Source organism: Bos javanicus, chromosome 18, assembly GCF_032452875.1.
Source record: "Bos javanicus breed banteng chromosome 18, ARS-OSU_banteng_1.0, whole genome shotgun sequence".
Classification (NCBI taxonomy): Eukaryota; Metazoa; Chordata; class Mammalia; order Artiodactyla; family Bovidae; genus Bos; species Bos javanicus.
This window is the reverse complement of record NC_083885.1, coordinates 40,715,478-40,726,924: the sequence shown is the minus strand read 5'-3', so window position 1 is coordinate 40,726,924 and position 11,447 is coordinate 40,715,478. Positions and strand designations below refer to the sequence as shown.

At 33.5% G+C, this 11,447-nt stretch overlaps 1 protein-coding gene across 2 annotated transcripts in view; it reads right to left on the bottom strand.

Moving 5' to 3' along the window:
• URI1 (URI1 prefoldin like chaperone) overlaps positions 1 to 11,447 on the bottom strand; it is a 75,332-nt gene that overhangs the window by 16,000 nt on the left and 47,885 nt on the right. For both annotated transcript variants that reach the window (XM_061387859.1, XM_061387858.1), the window contains exons 3-4: positions 9,936 to 10,014; positions 8,755 to 8,890 (exon numbers count right to left, since the gene is read on the bottom strand). In XM_061387859.1, the coding sequence (XP_061243843.1) occupies positions 8,755 to 8,890; positions 9,936 to 10,014 (215 nt within the window). The remainder of the gene's footprint in view (positions 1 to 8,754; positions 8,891 to 9,935; positions 10,015 to 11,447) is intronic.

Here is an 11,447-nt window from a genome sequence, read left to right as displayed (position 1 = left end):
TGGTAACTGACTTCTGCGCAACAGAAAAAGCTGCAACTGCCACAGTCGTAAAGCTGCAGTTGCAGGACTTGGAGAAGACCCTCTTATGATAGTACTTCTGAAGGAAAAGGTGAACTAAAAGCAAAGACCTGGATTAAAGTGTGCATCCCCCCAAAGTATAACCAAGTAATCATCCTTCTCGAGTTAGCAAAAGATTTACAGCCTAGAGTGGCTTACAGGAATTATGGGGAGGGGTGAAGAACTAAGAAGAGAACAGGAAATGTCTTGGTGAAACCAGCATACATACTGAACTCTGATACATCCAGCCCAGTTCTCAAACACTAGGGGAAGATGAGAAAATTCTTTCGTAGGAGGATAATTAACTCCAAGACTGCTGATATTCTGTCAATCTCTTAATGAGAAAAGCCAGTCTGGGACTTTTAACTCCTGACAGAAAAGCTGCTATTCAACAAACTGCCCCACACAGTCTCCTAACAGTGCTTAACTCTTTAAGAGTATGAATGGTCAGCCTCTTAGCCTGGTCGTCCAGTGGCTAAGACTCCTAGCTCCCAATGCTGGGGGCTCAAGCTTGATTCCAGGTCAGGGAACTAGTTCCACACGCTACAACTAAAGATCCTGCATGCCACAACAAAGACTGAAGATGCTCTGTGATGCAACTAAGAACCGGCACAGCCAAATAAAATTTTTAAAAAAGGTTTTTTTTAAAAAGGAGTATGAATGGTTAGCCAATGATCATCAAATATTTGAAGTCTTCACTACTAATGTGAGAGAAAGAAAAAAATTAACTACAAAAGGAATAAAACCAAAAGCAATGTATGAAGAAAACTTTAAACAAAAAACTCTAAAATCCTAAAACAACACTTTGTATTTATGAAACCAGAATAGTACCTACACCAAAGAAACATACAAAGGACAACAAACAAATAAATGAACAAACAAAAAGCAGAGCTCCTGGGAATTAAACTGTATAGGAATTTAAGGAAAAAAAAAAACAAAAAACCTCAATCCACAATTCCAAACATAAAATAGAAATAAGATCAAGTAAAAATTGTAACAAAGACAAAGAGATGGACAACAGGAGAGAAATTATCAAAGAAATAATAATAAATATTTCCCAAAACTGTAGGACATGAATTTCCACAATGAAAGTTCCTACCAAACACCTAGCAAATGAATTTTAAAAGCTCTACGCAAGGTATATCACAGTACCACTTCAGATCATTAGGAGTAAGACAGGAACCTAAAATTTCTAAAGGGAAAAAACACAGTCACATACAAAGGAAAGTGATGGCATCAGATTTTTAAATAGCAACACGTAAGACAGAAAGCCTTCAAAACTGTTTCAACTTAGAATTCTAAATAGACGAGTTACAAAAAGCAGGAGTATAAAAAATATTTGCAGACATGCAAAATTTCAAAAACTGTATCTCCCACACACCTTTCTAGAAAATTACTGAAGTGGCTCAGACGGTAAAGAATCTACCTGTAATGCAGGAGACCCAGGTTTGGTCCCTGGGTTGGAAAGATCCCCTGGAGGAGGAAATGGCAACCCATTCTTTCCTGGAGAATTCCAGGGCCAGAGGAGCCTGGCCAACTGTAGTCCATGGGGTTGCAAAGAGTTGGACATGACTGAGTGACTAACACACACACACCCCCTCCAACAAAATGAGTAAAACTTGAAAGGAGATGCCATGGGAATCAAGAAATAGGAAATAAATAAGAGGCAAAGATATGGTACAGTGATAAAGGGAAAGACTAGGAAGATAGACATTCTTTGAAATTCAAGATGGGAGCAAGTACAAATCAAAGCAAGACTATGAAGGACTCTAGTACAGAGGTCTCCAAGAATAAAGGTGTTTGGCTGAATTAACAAAAGATACATAACTTTATGCAACAAACAAAAACAAACAGTAAACTTCAAATGAAAGGTTGTTCAAAAATGGAAATGGAATTACAGTTAAGCATGAATGCTGATTAAACAAAAGTTGTAATAAAAAATATTAAAAAGATTGAGGGACAGGGAGAAGAACATGTAAACGAATTAAATGTTATCCTTCAATTATAGGTAGGCAACTAATAGATACTATATAAAACTGGAAAAAAGAATCAAGAAAATAGAATATGCAAAGTACTTGGGAAGTGTACATAAAAAGGACAAGCAAAAGATTAGCTTAAACACTAGATGAAATATCTCTATGGAATGAGGACTAGAAGCAGGGAGATACACAGAAGGATGCTACTTTTTCATTATTTTAAGGTGCATGATGTTTTAAAGCTATCTACATTTATTATGTAGATAAAACCAAAAGTCAAAAATTTATACTTCGTAACAAAATACCAATGCATTTAAGATATACCTCACTGAAGATACTAAAGGATACACAAACTGCCTCATAAGATAAATCACAAAAGTTTCTTACCAGCGTGTTATCTGCAATACATATTCCACATACACTTGTTTTTTCAAATGCCCAATTTTCATCATTCATCAGAAAATCTAAAAGCATACAGTAAAAAGGAAAACACAGTCCATTCAAAAGAACAAAATAAATCTCCAGAAACTCCCTGAAGAAACACAGGCATCAGATATACTAGAACAAGACTTTAAAACAACTGCCTGTGTATATGCTCAAACAGCTAAAGAGAAATACAAATAACTAAAGTAAATTTTAAAAACAATACATGAAGAAAGTGAGAACCACCACAAAGTGATAGAAATTATAAAAAGGAACCAAACTCTGGAGTTGAAAAATATAATAATTAAATTCAAAAATTCACTATAGCATCAACAACATATTTGAACAAGCCGAAGAAAATCAGGATCAGTGAACTCAAAGATCAGACATTTGAAATCATCAAGTCTAATGAAGAGAAAGAAAAAGAATGAAGAAAGTGAACTGAGCCTAAGGGATTCATGGGACATATCAAATAGATTAATATGTACATTAAGAAAGTCTCAAGAACAAGAAGAGACAGTGGCAAAGGGATTATATTTCTGAATATAATCATTCAGAAATATAATTATTTCTGAAGAAATAATGGGTGCCAAACAAATTCTAAATTTGCCCAAAGATCAACAAATCAACAAATCTAAAAAGCTCAACTAATTCCAGGTAGAATAAACCCAGAGACCCACATCAAGATACATAATCAAACTTCTGAAAGACAGAGAATCTTCAAAACAGCAAAGAAAAAGAAAATCATCACAAGAGATCTTCATAACAATATAAGCAGAATTCTCAATAGAAACTTTGGAAGTCAGAATTCCAGTAGGCTTAAAATGCTGAGAGAAAAAACTCTCAATTGAGATTACCACATTCATCAAAACTGTCCTTCACATATGAAGGGTAAATTAAGACATTTCCAAATGAATAAAAGCTGAAGGAGTTCCTTATTGTTATGCCTGCCCTACAGGAAAAACTTCAGGGAACTCTTCAGTTGAAATGAAAGGCCACTAGGCAGTAACTAGAAGCTATATGCCTCTGGGAAAGGCGAACACTGGCAAAAATTACAAACAGTATAACTGCCATTATGGTTTGTAACTCCACTTTTTATTTGCTGCAGGATGTAAAAGAGAAGTGCATTAAAAAATCATCATAAATCTGTTAATAGGTACACAATATAAAGGTATGATTTGTGACACTGATAATAGAGGAGGAACAGAGCTATACAGAAAAGTTTTTCCAAGTTATTTAAGTTAGAAAGTGAAAGTCGCTCAGTCATGTCTGACTCTTTGCAACCCCATACTATACAGTCCATGGAATTCTCCAGGCCAGAATACTGGAGTGCATAAGCCCTTCCCTTCTCCAGGGGATCTTCCCCACCCAGGGATCAAACCCAGGTCTCCCACATTGTAGGTGGATTCTTTACCAGCTGAGCCACCAAGGAAGCCCAAAGTGAAAGTGCAAGTTGCTCAGCCATGTCTGACTTTGCAACCCCATGGACTATGCAGCCCATGGAATTCTCTAGGCCAGAATATTGGAGGATTGAAGTTAAGTTGGAACCAATTCAAAATACATTGTTACAACTTTACAATGTTGTAAGTAATCTCCATAGTAACTACAAACAAAATACTTATAAACCATTAACAAAGGAAATGAGAAAGGGGATCAAAACACATTACCACAAAGAAAAAAACCCAACTAAACACAGAGGAAGGCAATAATGAAGGAAATGAGATATGTAAAAGCTGTACAAAAGACATATCAAAAAATAATAAAATGGCAATACTCTATAAAGTTACTGTAAATGTAAATGTATTAAACTACAATATAGAGTAGGAAGGCACAGATTAGGAGAATGGACAGGCACATGAAAAGATGCTCATCATCACTAATTATTAGCGAAATGCAAATCAAAGCCACAATGAAGTACCACCCTTATACCAGTCAGAATGGCCATCATCAAAAAGTCTACAAACAACAAATGCTGGAGGGGATGTGGAGAAAAAGAAAGCCTTCTACACTGTTGGTGGGAACTCAAAACTGATGCAGCCACTATGGAAAACAGTACAGAGGTTCCTCAAAAAATCTAAAACCAGAGTTGCCATATGATCCAGCAACCCCACTCCTGGACATACATCTAAGACAAAACTGTAACTGGGGAAAAATACCCCTAAATTCATAGCAGCACTATTTATAATAGCTAGACATGGAAACAATCTAAATGTCAACGGGCAGATAAATGGATAAAAGTGCGTGAATATACAATGGAATATTACTCAGCTATAAAAAGAATGAAATAATGCCATTTGCAGCAACATGGATGGACTAAGAGATCATTATACTTAAGTAAGCAAAGAAAAAAAGAGAATGACAAATACCACACACTATCACTTACTGTGGAATCTAAACTAAGACACACATGAATATAGCTATGAAATACAAACAGACTCACAGATATAGAGAACAGACTTGTGGTTGCCAAGGGAGAGGTAAAGTGGGGGAAGGAATGACTGGGAGCTTGGGATTAGCAAATGCAAACTACTATATACTCGATGGATAAACAACAAGGTCCTATTGTAGAGCACATGGACCTATATTCAATATCCTGTGATAAACCGTAATGGAAAAGAACATATGTATGTATAACTGAATCATTTTGCTGTATAATAAAAATTAAAACTTATAAATCAACTATACATCATTAAAACTTAAAAAATATACGATTATAAAAAATACACACAACCTAACAACAGAGCCTCAAATATATGAAGCAAAAAATGACACAGTTCAAGTGGTTCTACAATAAGAATTAGAGATGTCAACAGAGGACGATAAAGGACAAATGAACCAAAAAGGAGACTGATAGGGAAAGAGGACCTTAATAATACTATAGAACAAATAGACCTAACAGATATATTCAGAATATTCACCCAACAGGAACAGAGTACCCATTCTTCTAAGGGAAACACAACATTCTCTAAGAAAGACCACATGATAGGTCACAAAACAAGTCTTAAACCTTTTCACAAGATTGGAAAAAATACTTTGTATGGTTTCAATCCAATGAAATGAAACTAGAAACCAACAACAGAAGGCAAAATGGAAAATTAACAAACACAAGGAAATTTAACAAAACAATGAACACGTCAAAGTAGAAATTATAAAGGAAACTAAAAAATACCTTGAGATAAACAAAAATGAAGACACAACAGATCAAAATTTACAGGATGCAGAGAAACCAATGCTAAGAGATTTATACCTATAAACACCTACATTAAAAAAAATCTCAAATCATAACCTTATATATTTAAGAAACTTGAAAAAGTATAATAAACCATATCCAAACCTACCAGAAGGAAGGAATAACAAAGATTAAAGTAAAAATAAAACAGAGACAAGAAAAACAACAGAAAACAATCAACAAAATTAAAAGTTGGTTCTTTGAGAAGACCAACAAAATGGATAAGCCTTTACCTAGACTGGCAAAGAAAAAAGAGAAAGAAGACTCAAATGACTAAAACCATAAATAAAAACAGAGATGCCTTTATACACTCACATATACAATCTGAAATGAAATATGCAGTAAACCTGCAGAGGAAGAAAACAAACCTGAATCTTAAATAAGAAGTGTATTAATTAAAAAATTAAAATGGAGATAAATACTACTTATTTTACAGAAATAGGAATATAAAAGAATAATAGTTAAATGCCAACAAACGTGATAAGCTAGATGGACAAATTCCTGGAAACATATAGACTACTTAAACTGAAACAAGAAGAAACACAAAATCTGTATAGACCTAGAACAAGTAAGACTTAATAAATAATCCAAAACTTTCTAATAATAAAAAGCCCAGAACAGATAGCTTCACAGATGCATTCTATCAAACATTTAAAGAAGAATTAACACCAATTCTTAAGCTCTTTTGAAGCAGTGCAGAGGAAGGAATACCATCTATGAGGCCAGCCAGCCAGACACCAAAAGAGAACAAGTATGTCTCAACAGCAAACAAAATTTACGGTCACATAAAAACCTGTACAAAAAGGTATATAGCAACTCCATTTGTAACTGCCAAAAATGGAAGCAAACCCAAGCGTCTTTCAATGGATAAACAGAAAACCTGTGGTACGTGAATGTAATGGAACACTACTCAGCAATCAAGTAGTGTTTATACCACTACTTCTTCATACACAGAACAAACTGGATGAGGCGTTATGGTGAGTCAAAGTCAGTTTCAGAAGGTCATCTAGTGTGTGATTCCACTGATACGGCATTCTGGAAAAGGTGATAGAGACAGATCAGGGGTAGAGATAGTATATGACCACAAAAAGGAAAACACAAGAGAGTTTTCAGTGTGGTCCTGTGTCCTGACTGACTATGGTATACCCTGTATCCTATTCTGCTTCCTGATTGCACTGCTAGTTAAACAAATCTTTAATTACAATTAGTTGTAACTAATAGAACAGTATACCAAATAAAAGCTGCTCATATTCATGTTAAATGACAAAATGTCAGACGTGAGCAAAAGGGTAGGGCACTGAGCTTGCCATCTTTCTCTTAGAAATCATATTCCTCTGAGTTACTGCCTCTGAATCCTCTTATTGTTGTTGTGTTAAACCCATTTTGTCCTTTATTTTTTACTACTTTTTAAACATTCAATGACCTCCCTTCACCTTCCCCCATTACCCTGTTGACCCTGAGGTAAGTATGTTTAACCTGTTATATTTCTTCTGCCTTAAGAAAAATAAAGTATCTTTTCTTAATAAATGTTAAGTACAATAATATGCCTAAATAATTTCTTCAGTTATTATAAATTACTATAAAACTGTGAAGAAAACAACTATTTAGAATTCATTTACCAAAACAGATTCTCAAACATAATTTTATATATATATTCCAAAAAATATTTTAGATAAATATTGATCCCAAAAGTCATTGCTTTGGTCACTTTCTAAAACTGTATTTAACACTAGAAAGTGATTTACCAAAAAATATTTTGCTATTCTAGAGCTCTCATCTATTAAAAGCGTTCTTTCATTAATATGTCAAAATGATCCTGAAGATTTCTTTGCTGAAACATCCAAATGAAAATCAAAGTGAACAAATTTCAAAAAATGAACTGATTTCATATCAGCAGTTTTCCCAGTAAATACAGCAAGCCTTCACCATTATGAAAGACCTTTAAAGAATTATACCCATTCTCTTGGCTCTAATATACATGACTTACTTTAATGTGGTAATGCCAAAACAATTATCATTGCCAGGAATTATACACAGGCCAAACAATACAATTGTGATTAGTGTCACAAAAGATCAAAATATATATCAATTATAAACTTATAGGCTTTGACTTGCAATTAGAGTCTCCAAATATAGATTCCAGAATTTCACTGAGTAAATGAGTTCTCCAACTAGTACCCACTCATATATAAATGAAATAATTTCAGCTTTAGAAAACTCAGCTATTTTCTGTCTACATGACCTCATTTAAACAGAAGGAGCCTCAAAAATTTGTTTTCAGAGACACAGTTAAGTAGAAGAGTAAAAAGCAGGTATGGGTGATATTATGCTATCAATTTAAGTATGCTATTACAGAAATAAAAACATGTATTAGATATTAAACAGACCTAATATTAAAATGCAACCAAGTTAGAACCCAAGTGAATCAATCCAACTAAAAAATGTATGTATGGATATATATAAACCAACAAATACTATCTAAAGAAAACTAGAATGACCTCAATGAAATGAGGCAGAAACCTCAAACCATTTAAGTTTAAGAGTGATGTTGTAGATAGCATTTCTCCACACCTGGCCTTTTCTTCTGTAAAATGGAAACATGAGTTCTTCCAAACCAAAACACATGTTTAAGAATTGTTTCTACTTTGCAAATAGGTATTTATCCTAGTCCAATAAGTAGGAAGCAAATTCCTGTGTGTTCTCGTATTCTAGGGAAAAATAAAGTCTTGAAAAACAACTAAAGCAAACCAATTATAAAATGTAAAATGACCCCAATTCTTATATCTATCCTACTGCTATCTACAAAACCATGTGTGATGACTTTTACACCTGGTAATTTCTAAAAACATGCTAATGTGGGTGACATTTCCAACCCAGATGTTCCATTCTCCAGTCCACATTTTCAAATGCTGGATCTGCTCAAACTATCCCCAATTCAACAGAATCACAAATAGCCTGGATATTTGTGACACTTATTTAATACTGTTAATAACAAACAGTCCACCAGCCTGGCACTTTGTGAACCAATAAATATCCAGCAAAGAAACATCATTTATAATTAGTACATACGTTCTTTCCGGTGCTCAACTAAGCCAACAGCCTGCTTTGCTGAACATTTTGCAAACCAATTGTCCCCAAGTAAAACAGTGACTTCATTAGTATGCACGAGTTTTCCTGGCATGAAGGCAAAGGGGCCAAATGGTACCTATTGTTCAAAAAAAAAAGAGAAGGTTAAAAAAAAATTAAAAACACTAAAAACTACGTTTTATGAAACAGCATTAAAAGCTCTGTGTGGAGGTCTTTTTTAAAAAATCTCCTCACTAAGAAAAATAAAGTGTCAACTTCATGGACATTTAACATTATAATTTCACTAGGAAAACCTTAGAAAAAATTTAGGTTAATTTATCAACATTAAAACAACAAAAGAAATGAGCATATTTACAAAAATAGCTTTCAGAGAAATCAGCGTTGCTTCCAAACATATTTATTTTTTGCTCAGTCATAAATCTAAATGAAAGCAAACTAGAAATAAAGTATTAATAAAGACTAACTTTGATTTTTTTAAACTGAAAATTATTTCTGAGAAAATACTGTCTTTGGGGGGCAAAACAGGAATTAACAAAGAGCTTTCAAAGGTTTACAAAATTTATGAAATATTTGAGCTGGTATAATAAAGAACAATATATTTTCAAAATATCTGGTCTAACTTAATTAAGAACACAGTCTTCATGAAAAAGAATATTCATGCAAAGAAAGAATCTAATTCAGGGCTCACAAATAGACTAATATGTTGATATGAAGATCTGAATATTAAAAAAAAATTATCAGCACCTTTATATATATAAAATCCATGTTCTGTGATTTAATTCTCCAAGATATATAACATTATGGTCTACTGCTGCTCTGGTTAACAGGAAATGACTACATGCCATATTTCTGTTGTAATTAGTTTGCTAACAAAGTAAACTTGCATACCAAATACGTCAAATTTTATGTTAACATTTATGCCATTTATGGCATCATAACATAATTTTAAATCTAAAAAAGGAAAAGAATACCAACTATTACCACAATTAGTACATTATTATAAAGTAAAACAGAAACCTTTACTATGAGTTATCTCTGATCTAGTCCAGGGAGTCAACTTGTAAATCAATACATATAAAGCAAAGAAACACCTTTTTACTTTACATAGTTAACACCTTTACAAGGAACAATATTCTACTTTAAAAGAAACACATCAAACATACCATGATATTATAAGACAACTTATCAGGCAAAGTACTGAGTCTTTCTTGAAGAGCATTATAGTCATTATCTACCTTCTTCCTGTTGACAAAAAAAATACCAAATACTATATTAATACCCAAATTAATGGTTCCTCAAGTAGGCTACATATCATAAGCTAATCAAACACCTAATTTCAGCAATTTAAAGTGTTTTTTTTTTTTAATTTTAAAATCGTGTTTCTACAAAATTTAGCAACAGCATTATTCCACCATACACTTATCAAAGAATTAAGACTCTCAGCTTTTAGATGTAGAACACACATATCTTGAGAATTATTGTTCCCTAAAGTAGAGGATCATCTGAACTAAAGAAAATTTGGAAATTAAGGGAGACAGTGAGATTGGAGGGAAATGGGCTCAAGATGAAGGAAGAACAGAGCTGAGAAAAGCTTTTGAGAGAATAAACAACTGGTTGTGAAACAAATCATCAACACAAAATATGAGCAGATGCTTCAGTCTGTCCTCCTCAGAAAACGTTGGGTTGAAAAATCTGGAGTCATCAACTCTTCAGTTATTCATACTAATGTTATTGAGGTGAGAGAGAATCAATCAGGAGCTAGAAATTAGGTAGAGGTACTATAAAAAGTATTTCCTTTGGGCGTTTCAATTCCATGTTATATCTAAACAGAGCTACCTGATAACTAATTTCAGACCACCAAAAGATATAAATCTGCAGGAGCAGAAATGGTGATGTTTCCCACACTGTGAACCATACTCAGTTCTCACAGCTGCTGGAACTGAATAGCCCTACACTGAACTTGTGTCAAACCTTCTGTGGATATGTGGTTTCCAAAGGGTTCCCTGCTAGGCTGCAGGCTGCAAGCAAAACCAGAGCACTGAAATTTTTTACAGCAGAGGGATGGTTTTCTCAATTTAAAAAAAATAACAAAAACAAAAACTCACCAATTCAGCAAGTAATTTAAAAGCACATGTAGAAATTATCAAATTAAAATTAGGATAAATTGCAGTATAGATAATCACTCTCCAGGTAATAAAAATGACTGTTCATGGAATTGGTTTCAGTTTACTCCTTAGCTCCCCTACAGCAACAAACATAATTAATAAAAATCATCTTATTTAGTCTTAAAAATATCAAGGAATTTCACATATTTTAATTCATCGTAAAAATATTCCTGCAGTACATGTCACATCAATATTTTCCTCTTTACAAAAGAGAAAGCAGAAGAAAAATGGAAAAAAAACACACATTTAAGAGAAATTTGATCCACTCTATTAAGGAGAGGTAGCAATGACCTTAACCTAGGTCTTCTGACCAGTATTCTATCAAGCCAGCCTTTTCATTTTCTAATGTTCAAGTGTTTTTTTAAAAACTTTCCTCTCAAATCCCTTTATATAAATAAACATAAAATGTCTTTGTTTAAGGCAAAAGTCACCTTTCTGGATATTTTATATGAATAAAATGGTAGGAAATTTCAGGAACAGGCCTATATACCAGAAAGAACATGGCTTCGA